This window comes from Stegostoma tigrinum, chromosome 10 (genome assembly GCF_030684315.1).
Source record: "Stegostoma tigrinum isolate sSteTig4 chromosome 10, sSteTig4.hap1, whole genome shotgun sequence".
NCBI lineage: Eukaryota > Metazoa > Chordata > Chondrichthyes > Orectolobiformes > Stegostomatidae > Stegostoma > Stegostoma tigrinum.
Window position 1 is genome coordinate 2,890,262 of NC_081363.1, and position 13,511 is coordinate 2,903,772.

The 13,511-nt window shown below is 45.3% G+C and overlaps 1 protein-coding gene across 1 annotated transcript in view; it reads left to right on the forward strand.

Moving 5' to 3' along the window:
* The window catches only part of zgc:163014 (uncharacterized protein LOC100038766 homolog), a 31,085-nt gene that overhangs the window by 8,276 nt on the left and 9,298 nt on the right, over nucleotides 1-13,511 (forward strand). Inside the window, exons 4-10 of the mRNA XM_048537604.2 lie at nucleotides 1,471-1,647; nucleotides 2,921-3,026; nucleotides 5,456-5,581; nucleotides 6,343-6,511; nucleotides 8,136-8,165; nucleotides 8,678-8,800; nucleotides 12,285-12,484. Of these exons, the coding sequence (XP_048393561.2) occupies nucleotides 1,471-1,647; nucleotides 2,921-3,026; nucleotides 5,456-5,581; nucleotides 6,343-6,511; nucleotides 8,136-8,165; nucleotides 8,678-8,800; nucleotides 12,285-12,484 (931 nt within the window). The remainder of the gene's footprint in view (nucleotides 1-1,470; nucleotides 1,648-2,920; nucleotides 3,027-5,455; nucleotides 5,582-6,342; nucleotides 6,512-8,135; nucleotides 8,166-8,677; nucleotides 8,801-12,284; nucleotides 12,485-13,511) is intronic.

Below are 13,511 nucleotides of genomic sequence, written 5' to 3' on the forward strand. Positions count from 1 at the left end.
AAGATTACAAAGAGAAGAGGTCCCAGAACAGATCTCTGCGGAACACCACCGATCACTGAGCTCCAGGCTGAATACTTTCCATCTATTACCACCCTCTGTCTTCTATTGGACAGCCAGTTTTGTATCCAGACAGCCACATTTCCCTGAATCCCATGTCTCCTTACTTTTTGAATGAGCCTACCATGAGGCACCTATTCGAATGCCTTGCTAAAATTCGTATACACCACATCCACTGCCCTACCTTCATCAATGTTTTTTGTCACATCCTCAAAGAATTCAATAAGGCTTGTGAGACATGACCTGCCCTTCGCAAAGCCATGTTAACTATTTCTAATCAAACTCTGCTTTTCCAAATAATCATAAATACTATCTCTCAGAATTCTTTACAATAATTTACCCGCTGCAGAGGTAAGACTGATTGCATTTCAGTGTTCAATACTGCACATAGTCTTTTTCCCAGATTTAGGGAATTGAAAACTAGAGGGTCTAGGTTTAAGGTGAGAAGGCAAAGATTTGAGAAGAACCTGAGGGGCAACGTCTTTGCACAGAGGGTGATGTGTATATTGAATGGGCTGCCAGAGGAAGTGGTTGAAGCAAGTACAATAGCAACATTTAAAAACCATTTGGATCAGTACATGGTTGGGAAGGGTTTTGAGGAATATGGACCAAATGTGGGCAATTGAAACGAGCTGAGTGGGTAGCAAGGAGCAATTTGGGCTGAAGGGCTGGTTTCTATGCTGTATTACTGTATGATTCTATCTCAATCTTGCCCAGATTAAACTTCATCTGTCATTTCTCCATCCAACTTTCCAACTGATCTACATCTTGCTATAGCCTTTGACAACATTTCTCACTAGCCACAACTTCATCAATTTTTGTGCTACCTGCAAACTCGTTGATCAGTATACATACCTTTCCATCCACATCATTGATAGAAATTGGAGGTCCCAGTACTGATCCATGTGAAACACCACTAGTCCGAGACCTCCAGTCAGAAAAATACGCTTCCATAACCAACCTCTGTCTTCTATGACCAAGCCAGTTTTGTATCAAACTTACCAACTCACTGGATCGTGTGTGACTTAATCTTCTAGACAGGCTGACTGAGGGATTTTCTCAAATGCTTTAGTAAAGTCCGTGTCGACTAAATCCAAGGTCTTACCCTCATCAATCATTTTCATCGCTTCATCAAAAAGCCATCAGTGAAGTGGAGTTAAGTGTAGGCGAGGCAAGTCTTAGACCACAGTGGTTTTATGGCAATCTAACACCTCATGGTTATATTTACTGGAACTAGACTTCTTTATTGTAGATTTTGAACTGAATTAAAATTCTCAAAGACAATTTCTCTCCTACTGTGGCGGTTTCCCAACCACAAGGCTGGATTGTGAAGGCTTTGCAGTCTTATGTTGGAGCTGGCTGTAGACCAGCTTGGAGTTTTGACTTGTTTTCACTCTGTCTCTTGCCTTACAGAGAGCATAATGGCTCCCTGTTCCGTTGCCATTTAGTGCTACCCCTGCCAAAGCACCTGGTTGTTTTTGGTTTTGGAAACTGGGACATGTCCACAGGGGAGACCTTTCTTTCAGCAGAGGTGTCAGTGAGCCTGGAGATAAAACCCCAGCGAATTGGAATGCTTTCCTCGGCGGCAAGGTAAGACTCATTGTGTTTGGTAGGTGTTGCACTGGATATCAGACACTTTGACTGCTGGTGCTTGAGGGATGTGTGAATATTAATAGGTTGTATTTGAGTGCCTCAGCTCACAAGAAATTACATGGCACCAAAAAGTGTTTCACTTGAGGTCAGGTCTGGTATGTCAAGTTTGGTTCCTGATAATAGCCAGCCTCAGTATCGCATTGACAGGCCAATAGCATAGAAGTGCCAAAAGGCAAAGTTGAGAGGGACCTGCTGTGCTGACAGATCTTGCAGTTAATACATGAACTCATTGTGAACTGCAGCCAGATGCTGAGGATCAATAATGGTCTGTGTTCTCAGACCCACTTCAAGCCTCATGTCCAGCTCTGGCCACTCAGGGGCAGGGAATATTTCTAAACATTGGACCTGGGCTGGAATAGGTTCTCTTTGAGGGAATGAGAGAGAAACCTGGGCTTGACAGTGAAGGACCTTTTTATATCGGAGCCACTAAGCAATGTAGACCAGCTAACTGCAGCGATACCTCTGCATTGAAATGCCCTTTGATGAACGGAACCAACAAGAAATACATTCACCGAAGAAAGATTCCACTGTTGGGGTGACCAGGTTAATGAGGAGGTGAAAACTTCAGGCCCAGTCAGAATACTCCTCGATGGTATCATCAGACTTTTGTGTTAGGTGTGAGTGGCTGAGGTTTCGGGGCTGGGCTTACCTGGGATTTTGTAACACCTGACCAAAAGGTCTCACTGTACTTCAGTAGCATCTTCCCTGACACAGTCACTTACAATAATATGGCAAATGACCGAAACTTGTTTAAGGAGCCTCTTAACCTCTGACGTGGAGGAGGAGGGGTTTAGGGAGTAAATTCCAGGCAAGCAGCAGCATGGCCACCAAGCTTGGAGCATTTAAAATCGGGGATCCTCAAGAGGTTTGAAGTAGGCAAGTGCTGATACCAGAGGGTTGCACAGCTGGAGGTGGTGACAGAGATCGGGAGTGGAGAGGCCATGGAGATTATTGAAAATTGGTATGACGGCTTAAAAATCAAGGTTGATTGAATGACAAGCCAGTGCAGGGGGAAATGGACCAACGGGCTATGCTATTTATTAGAACACAGCTGGTAAGACTTGAAGAAGCTGAATCTTTTGAAGGTTTGAAATGACAGATTGGCCAGCAGAGTGCAGGGAGTGTGGACTCATGTGATCAGTGTCTCTGACTTGGGTTCCTGACTGCTGCATTGTCCTGTTGAATGGTGGTCTTGTTTTGTATTCCCCAGGTGCCTGGTGTGGCAGGGAGAGTGGAGGAGCGATCTGATGACAGCTGCCAATGCCACGGCTGAGAGGGGAGGCCATGGCACACTCTCCCTGATTCTCAATGGACAGGTAGGAAGCAATGAGGTGTACACGCTAACTGCAGTAGAGACTATAGGTGCTGAAATCCTGAATGTAAAACACTCCTGTCTGTCAGTGCTACATCTGGAAAACATGCAGGTGGACCCTTTCAGCCACTTTGAATCAAACTGTACGGAAGGAGACCATTCAGCCCACTGTGTAGGTGGTGGCTCTTGGAAATTGCTGTCCAATTAGTTCCACCCCTCCTGCTCTGTCCTTGAAGCTGGGATTTTATTTAATCCTCTTTAGCTTCTGAGTGCCACCCAATTGAAGATACTATCACCATGCTAAATGGGACAGACTTTGTACAGATCTAGCAACACAAGACTGGGCATCCATGAGGAGCTGTGGGGTATCAACAGCAGCAGAATTGTACTCCAACACAATCTGTAACCTCACGGGCCGGCATATCCCCCACTCGACCATTACCATCAAGGGAGGGGATTAACCCTGGTTCAATGGAGAGTGCAGGAGGGTATGCCAGGAGCAGCACCAGGCATACCTGAAGATGAGACATCAACCTGATGAAGCTACCAAACATGACTAGTTGCACACCAAACAGCATAAGCAGCAAGTGATCCCATAACCAACGGATCAGATCTAAGCTCTGCAGTCCTGCCACATCCAGCCATGAATGGTGGTGGACAATTAAACAATTCACTGGAGGAGGCAACTCCACAAATATCACCATCCTCAATGATGGAAGAGCCCAGCACATCAGTGCAAAAAATAAGGCTGAACCATTCGGAGCAATCTTCAGCCACAAGTGCCAAGTGGATGATCCATCTCGGCGGCCTCCAGTGGTCCCCAGTATCACAGATACCAGCCTTCAGCCAATTCGATTCACTCCATGTTATATCAAGAAACAGTTAGAGACACTGGATACTGCAAAGGCTACAGGCCCTGACAACTTTCCAGCAACAGCACTGAAAACTTGTGCTCCAGAACCTGCCGCTCCCCTAGCCAAGTGTTCCAGAACAGTTACAACACTGGGATCCACTTGACAATGTGGAAAATTGCCCAGGTATGTCCTGTACACAAAACGCTGGACAGATCCAACCCGGCCAATTACTGCCCCATCAGTCTCCTCTTGACCATCAGTAAAGTGATGGAAGGTGTCAGTAACAGAGCTATCAAGCAGCACCTGATCAATGACGCCCAGTTTGGGTTCTGCCAGGGTCACTCAGCTCCTGACCTCATTACAGCCTCGGTTCAAACATGGAGGAAGGAGCAGAATTCCAGAGATGAGGTGAGAGTAACAGCCCTTGATATCAAGGCTGCATTCAATCGAGAGTGGCATCAAGGAGCCTGAGCAAAACTGGAATCAATGGATATCGGGGGGCAAACCCTCTGGTGTTGGAGTTATACCTGACACATAGGAAGATGGTCGTGGTTATTGGAGGTAAATCATCTCAGCTCCAGGACATCTCTGCAGGAGTTCCTGAGGGTAGTGTCCTAGGCCCAACCATCTTCAGCTTCATCCATGACCTTCCCTCTTAATTAAGGTAGAAGTGGGGATGCTGTCCAATGACTGCACAATGTTCAGCACCATTTATGACTCTTCAGATACTGAAGCAGTCCATGTTCACATGCAACAAGGTCTGGACAATTATACAGGCTTAGGGGCTAACAAGTGGCAAGTAACATTGGCACCACACAAATGTCAGGTTGACTATAACCAATAGTGAGAATTCAACCCGTAGAGGGTGCTGCGCTCCCATTTTTCAGTTGAGATGTTAAACTGAGCTTTGCAGTCAAGTGGATATTAAAGGGTTGTATGTTATTTTTCAAAGAATTACAGTGGTATTATCCTAGTGCCTCAGACAGTATTTCGACATCAAGCTACATTACAATCACTATCAGTATGCTGATTGTGGATCTTGCTATGTGTAAATTGGCTGCTGAGTTTCCTAGATGCGAACAGTACTGGCATATTGAAAAGTATCTAATTAGTTATATAAAGAGCTTTGAGGAAAATGCTGTTAATCCAAGTCAGCATTTGTTATCTAGCAATATCTGAAGTTCAACACCATCCAGGACAAAGCAGCCTGCTCGGCTGACACAACGTCCACTCCCTCCACCACAGACACTCAGTCGCAGCAGTGTGTACCATCTACAAGATGCACTGCAAAATTCATCCAAAAATCCTTCGCCAGCTCCTTCCAACACCACCACCACCACCTCCAAGTCACTCACCATCCTGACTTGGGAATATGTCGCTGCTCCTTCACTGTCGCTGGATCAAAATCCTGTAATTCCCTCTCTAAGGACACTGTGGGTCAACTTGCAGGAGGAGGACAGCAGCAGTTCAAGAAGGCAGCTTATCCTCACCACCTCAAGGGGTAACTTGGGACAGGAAGCAAATGCTGGCCCACCACATTCTGTGAATGGAACGTTTAAAAATGTTTTTTTTTTGCTAGTTGAAGAGGGTCGATTTCTTGAGCAGCACTCCTGTGGTTCCTGTGAAGACTCGCCCAGCCCTGGATGATGCTCTGTCTGATCTCCTCGATGACGTCTCACGATTTTTCCCCTGTCTCTATGCACTCGTAAGTCCCTGGGAAAGGCTTCCAAAGTAGTATTTGGGATTGGAAATGTGATTTCCCTGTGCGACTATGCATTCAGAATCAATTCTTCCCTGTTCAGCTTGTATCCCAGTCTTCCCTGTATCCAACTGATTCCTGACCCCTTTAACAAGTCTCATGGGGAATTTAACCCCCAACTGCTTCAGTTTACAGAATTTAAAACTTTAATGTCTAAATATTTATCAGGTAGGTATAGAATGTTACTTTCAGAACAGCCAAAACAGGCCATTCATCCCCTCGAACTGGTTCTCCAGCCAATAATTACCTCAGCTCCACTTACTCACTTGAGGTCCATATCCTTTGATACTCTTGCCCAAGAAGACTCTGGTAATCTGGTTGATGTCAGCTCCAAATGGTCTTCGGTTTCTCTGGAGAAGGAATTCTCAATTTCCATCCTTGCTTCATGTGAGGAGTTTAGCTCCCCCTCTCCCTCAAAAGAAAAAATTCTCTCTATCCTTTAACTTACTTGATCATCATCAATTTGGTCATCCTTTTAATCTTCTATCCTCTAGGGGACTCAGGTTTAAACTGTGCAGCCCTTGTTTTTAATTTTTATCTTACAGCTCTCATCTTATTCTAATGAATTTCCCCAATCTCCAACGTCCCCCTCATAGGGTATGCTCCCAGTCAGACCTTTTTGATCAGTCTGTGTGGGAGACACTGAAATCTCAGATGGGGAAGATGTGATCTGTGGCACTACACTAACATTCTGGTCTTGTTTACAGCCTCAAACCAGCCATTCCCGGATACAGCAAGAGAGGAGCCTGAATTTTGCCTCAGAGATAGAGGTTTCCCATCCTCGGGTGCCATTTCTTGCTCCATTAGGGGACACGGACTCCTCTGGAAAGGACACAGAATCTTCTGGAAAGGAGACAGACTCTTCCGATGAGCTAGGTGAAGCTGTGAATATTTTAAAGACCAAAGAACTACAGATGATGGCAGTCAGAAACAAATAGAAATTGCTAGAAAAGCTTGGCAGCATATGGAGAGAAATCTGTTAACATTTTGGATCTGGTGACCCTTTGTCAGAACTGATTGTGACTAGGGAAAGCTTGGTATATATTGCTGAAGGTGGGATTGTGGGGAGGGGTGACGAGTGCACGGTGGGTGGAAATGGAGCCCAGAAACAAAGGAAAAAACAGTTGGGCTGACAAAGGAATGGATAAAGGTCAGCCTGGGAGAATAAACAGCTGCTGATAGAGACCATTAGTAGCTGACAATGGAATGGTTGCGTTAGGAGACCATGTGATGACAAGGCCTGGGATGTGATGAGTTGGGATAAGGACATGGGAGAAGGTGCCTCAGGCTCTAGAATTGTTGAATTCGATATTGTGTCCTGAAGGCCGCAGTGTGTCTAAGTGGAAAATGAGGAGCACTGCAGCAAGCCTGAGGCAGATAATGGCCAGGGACCATGGTAGTGTGTTGAAGTGACAGGCAACAGGAAGTTAGCATTGTGTTTTATAGACAGAACCTCACCACTCCAGAAAGTGATCTGAGGCTCGCTACAGTGCTGCAGCAAAGGTCGGTGCAAGCTGAAAGAACAGCAGTGCATTTTCTGCATGGGCATCCTGCAGCTTTCAGGACTTGATATCAAGTTCAATAATTTTAGGGCCTGACAGCACCATCTTCCATGAATTTACCCCAACTCCCATGCAGTAGGCCTTGTCATCACATGAACTGCTACATACACAATGATTGTCAGCCATTAATGGTTCCCATTCATTTCCCAGGCTGACCTTCGCCCATTCCTTTGTCTGTTCAACTGTTTTTCTCTCTCTGTATGGGCTCCATCTCCACCTATTGTTTCCTCCTTCCCACAGCTCACCTTAGCATACATACCAACCTTTTCTAAGCTAAATCTGCTCTGAAAAAGGGTCCCTGGACCCAAAACATTAACTGTGCTCTCTTTTTCGATTGCTGCCAGACCTGCTATTTTCCAGCCATTTCTGTTTTTGCCTGTGAAGCCTAGTTGTGCCTGTTGAGTGGATGGTGTGACTGTGCAAGGTCACCTGCTCCAAAGGCCATGTAATGGAGATGTTTCAGATGGTCGAAGGAGTTGGTAGACTAGATTTGTCTTGAGAAAGTGGGAAGGGGGACCAGTCCAGGTAAAGGGCGAAATTTGTTACAAATTCAAACCCATGTTTGGGGTGGCGTGATGTTGAGAAACGCCTTTTCACGGATGGGAGTGACAATGAGAAACTCTCTTTTGCTCAAAACTGATTCTGGGAGTGGTGGGGTTGCTGTTTGAAATCTTCCAAACTGAAATTGATTTGAGTTGGGTGAGAGTTGTAATATTCTGTTTGGGCGGAGGGCTGAGGGAATGTTCCCTACGTTGTGGGGAAGGAAAGCCTTTTCAATATTCGGTAATCTGGGTGTTTCCAAATCCTTCAAATATCCTGGACTTGGCTCCCTACCGCACAGGTCTGGCTAAAGATTTGGTATGCTGCCATTTTGAGTAGCATATTATGGGATGTAGGGATGACTCTTTTGTTGACTGCTGTTCCTGTTTCTGTCCTAGGGAGTAATACTGGTGTGAAGAGACTGAAGGGTGAGTGAGTCCAGGTTAAGTTTCACACTAAATCCAAGCAACTTGCCTTTTAATTGTGGTCTGGGGTGAGTGGGGGATGTAGGGTGGTTTCCTGCTACCCATGGACTTGCTCACAATATAATGGGAAGCATTTAGGTTGTGCTTTGAATAAAGTACGCACATGGTTGTGTTGTGACAATCTGGTCCCCATAATTCACTCTCTCTCTCCATACATAGGGTCTAGGTCTGTGCTGTCTGAATGGACTCCCTGCAGTAATGTTAGTCCCAAAGGGATTCATTCAATCCCGTTGGCAGAAGACATAAAACATGTGATACTCAAACATTCACTGATAGTGAGTCACTGTTTGCATTGATAAAATCACAGAAGGAAACCACTTGGCCCATCATGCTGATGTTGACCCACTTGAGAGAGCAACTCACCAAGAGCTACCTTTCTGCCTTTTCTCTGTAATCCTGCAAACCCTTCCCCTTCAGTTAATTATCTGTTGACAGCCCTTCTCGCTGTTTTGCAGCTTGTCCAAGTCCACGCTGGAATCACACTCTGTGCCTGAGTGACCCAGACACGGCGATTCTGATTGGAGGAGAGAGGGGACTGAAGAATTACTGTAAAGATGGTCTGTGGAGGCTGGAGCTCGGTGAGTGACATCAGGAATCAGAGGTGGTGATGGTTGAGCAGGTTCACCAGAATGTTTCCAATGTTAGAGGCTCCCAACTGAGAACAGTCTCCAAGACATTCTGTGTGCGCTGCTCAGTATCAGAATGAAATTGATGGAAGTGATCCAATTGAACAGTTTAAAATGGCAAGTTTTAATAGGGTTGATGGAAATAAATTATCTTACCTGTTAGGGCAGTCCACAACAAGAGAACAGAATGTTCAGATTCAATTCAAATGAACACAAGGGCAGCCTTGCCCCCAAAATGCTATTGAGCCTTTTACATTCTTCTTGTGTGGGATGAGGTGTTGCTGGATAGACCAACATTTATTGTCCATGAACTGAGTAACTAGCTTGGCCTTTACTGAAGGCAGTTTAGAATCAACCACCTTGTTGTGGGTCTGAAGTCACACTGAGGCCAGACCAATTAACGACTGTAATAATGAACCAAATGGGCTTGTTTTGCAATTTAAAAAAATTAATTTTCCTTCTGTGGGCTGAACTGGGTAAAGGATTATTTTACAACAAAGGACTGAGGAAAGAATTGCTGTATTTTTAAAAAGCAAGTCACTGAAACTCATTGTAAGTTATGTTGCTTTTCAAACACTTGTCAGGGTTGGGGGATTGCGCGGAGAATGTAAAGAGACAGCACAGAACCAGGTCACATGTACAAAGCAACATTCGGCTGGCAACAAATAGCGATTAGTCTGTGCACTTGTGATCAGTCTTGGATTCCAAAGGTTAGGGCTACCAGCCTGAGGACGACTGTCTGGTTCCTGGTTAGCTGAACAGTTTGTGGGTATGTACGATACAGTGAGAAGTCGTTTTGACTGTACAGCTTCTGTAGAGAGTGTTTTCTCCCACCAGTTGCTGTAAGCTGTGGCTCTTACCCAGTAAGTCAGAGACTTTATCGGTTGTGACCCAGTCACACTGTGCCTCCTGTAAAGAACCTGAGGGAATAGGTGAGACAACTGATGGACTTGTGGTAACAGAAGGCACATCCCATTGAATCCTGGGGATTGGTCTCTGGACTGTTTCCCAAGTACCTTATCCCCATAACCCTTGATCCCACTATCTTTAAGAGCTCTATCCATCTCTTTCTTGAAAGTATCCAGAGACTTGGCCTCCACTACCGTCTGGGGCAGAGCATTCCATATATCCACCACTCTCTGGGTGAAGAAGCTTCTCCTCAACTCTGTTCTAAATGGCCTACCCCTTATTTTTAAACTGTGCCCTCTGGTTTTGGACTCCCCCTGTCAATGGAAACATGCTTCCTGCCTCCACAGTGTCCAATCCTTTAATTATCTTAAGTCTCAATCAGATCCCCTCTCATCCTTCTAAACTCGTGTATACAAGCCCAGTCGCTCCAATCTTTCAACATATGATAGTCCCGCCATTCCGGGAATTGACCTCGTGAACCTACGCTGCACTCCCTCAATAGCAAGAATGTCCTTCCTCATATTTGGAGACCAAAACTGCACACAATCCTCCAGGTGCGGTCTCACCAGGACCCCGTATAGCTGCAGAAGGACCTCTTTGCTCCTATACTCAATTCCTCTTGTTATGAAGGCCAGCATGCCATTAGCTTTTGGGTCGAAACCCTTTGTTAAGACTGGGGAGGGGGAAGGGGAGCCCACAAGTAAACTGAGGGAGGGATGTGGCCGTGGGGACAGGTAGGTGGGATGATGAGAGGTGGGGGGGCTTATAGTGATTGGTCAGTGGGAAGGGTGGAGCGGATAGGTGAGTGGGAAGATGGACAGGTTGGGGGAGGACAGATTTTGAAGCTGGTGAATTCAATATTCAGGCCGTTGCACTGTAAGCTCCCAAGGTCAAATAATCAGTCTTTGTTCCTCCAGTTTATGTTTGCTTCACTCCGACAGTGCATAGAACATAGAACAATACAGCACAGGCCCTTCGGCCTGTGATGTTGTGCCGAACTTTTACCCTATTCCTAAGGTCTATCTAACCTCCACCCCTACCTTATACTATTATCCATATGCCTATCTAATAGCTGCTTAAATACCCTTAAAGAGGCCAACTTCACTACCCTCTCCTTCAATGGAATGGTGGAATGCAGAAGGCCAAGGATGGACGTGTCACTGTGGGAGTGGGAGGGGAAGTTAAAGCAGATGGTATCTGGAAGTTTGGGTTGGTTGGTGCATGTAGATGTTCTGTGAACTGGTCCCCAAGTCTGCGTTTGGCCTCCCTGATATAAAGGAGACTGCATCGGGAGCAACAGATACAGTAGATCAGCTTGGATGAGGTGCAGGTGAATCTCTGCTGGATCTGGAAGGATTGTTTGGGATTTAGGGGGAGGTGTAGGGGCAGATGTAGCACCTCTTGTGGTCACAGAGAAAGGTGTTGAATTTTCAGAAGACTTTTGATAAAGTGCAACAGATTAAGGTGCCACAAATCAGGCTACTTATAAAACCCATGGTGTTAGAGGTTATATATTAGTATGGCTAGAGGATTAGCTTACTAGTAGATCACCAGAGTTAGGATAAAGGATCATTTTCAGTATGTTTGCCTGTAACTAATGGAATGCTGCAGGAATCAGTGTGGGGGCCGTAACTTTTGATATGTCATTGATTTGGATGAGGAAAGTGAATGCACTATCGCAAAGATGACATTTAAAGTGGGTGAGAGGAAAACTGCAGAAAGCTACTGAACAGAGGGTTTTGGAAATCTTCATTCATGAGTCAACCAAAGCTAGCATCCAAGTTTGGGGAATAAGGAGGACAAATGGATCGCTGGCCTTTATTTCAGAGGGAATAAAGTTTATTTTTAAAGAAAGTAGGCTTCACTAAAACTATACAAAGCACTAATCAGAACACACCTAGGAAACTGAACAGTTTTTGACCAGAGGCCATTCAGGAAAAAAAAACAGAAGTTGCTGGAAAAGCTCAGGAAGAAACCAGAGTTAATATCTCGGATCCGGTAATTCTTCGTCAAAACTGCAGCCCAGAGAAGGTTCACTCAGCTGATTCCACATGTGGAGGGACTATCCTATGAAGATGGTAGGTGGGACCTGTACTCGTTGGAGTTCAGAAGAATGAGAGGAGACCTTTTTTAAAACATACAAAATTCTTAGGAGCCTTGACAGGGTGGATGTTGAGAGGTTCTTTCCCCTTTGTGGGAGAGTCTAGGACCAGAAGGCGGCATCTTCGCAAAGACAGAAATGAGGAATTTCCTCTCAAAAGGAAGGGAATCTGATCTTTTTTTCAAACCACAGAGGGTGTCAAGACTGGCTCATTAAGTATATTCAAAGCTGAGATGGACAGATTTTTAATCAGGAAGGGAGTTGAGCATTATTGGGAAAAGCACGAAAGTGGAGTTTAGAATTATGAGATCGGGCTGAATGGCCTGTTTCCACTTCATGTGTTATGGCCTTATAGGAAATATGTAATTTTTTTGTTTTTTAATTTTTCTTCTATGTTAATGTGTTCTCTGTTTGAATTTTGAGCAGACAATGGTGAGAATTTCTGGTTTCCCCTGGAGATGACCCCAACAAAAAGCATCCCAGTCCCTCGGAGAGTCTGCGGTCACTCTGCCACCTATGATCCCGACACCAAACGCATCTACATTTTTGGAGGAGTGAAAGATGAGAAATGCTTCAATACTGTCTACATTTTGGACACTTTGACCTGGAAGTGGTCCTCCATAATTGTAAGTACAAATATTTGTTTGATGCCCAAAGGAGATGGCTCCTCCTGAACCCAACACAAACACACCTCCCCACATTGAGCTTTCTCTCTGACAGTTCTGCCTGCTTTCAATTATTCAATGCTCTTTAATTTCCATCTGTGTCTGTCTGTCCATTACCATCATAATTCTATATCCCTCTATCAGATAACCCCCTCAACTTTTTTTGCTCTAAGAAAAACAGCCTGAGCTTATCCTGATTCTCCTCTTCATTGCTGAAATGTTCCATCCCAGGCAGTTTCCTGGTGAATCTCCTCTGCACCCACTATATCACAATCACATCCTATAATGCAGTGGCCAGAACTGTACATGGGACTCCAGCTGAGGCCTAACCCAAGCTCTGTGCAGCTCCAACATAACCTCTCTGCTTTTACAATCAGTGTCTTGACTGATTTAAAGACAAGCATCCTGTATGCCTTCATAACTACCCTACTAACCTGTCCTTCCACCTTCAGGAATCTGTGGGCAAGCTCCCCAAGATCCTTCTGCTCCTCCTGAGCTTCCCAGTGTCCTGGCATTCATTGAACACTCCCTTGTCTACCTTTTTCCTGGTCATCACCTGACATTTATCAGGAGATAAAAGTGTGAAGCTGGATGAACACAGCAGGCCAAGCAGCATCTCAGGAACACAGGAGCTTTTGAGAATATGCTGTTCTGCCCCGAGCATGGTGCCTGGTTTGGTGGATAAGGCAAGAACCTGGCTCTTCACTGGAACCTGTGAGGTCATGGTCTGGAAGTGGAAGTGATGTCCCTTTGGTGCTGACCCGTCTGTTACCCTCGGGGTAAATGTGCTACATCCACTGAGGCACACCTGACGTTTACCTGTTGAGACCTGGAGGGTTTTTAACTTCATTCCCTATCATTGGTCAGGATCCACTGTCAGACTGAAGTTTTTATTTGAAAGAGCTGTCTGGTGGATATGGAGGATTCCACAATTTGGCAAATTGCTGCCTTGGTGTGACTCTGTCAGTGACTTATATTGATGCCATCT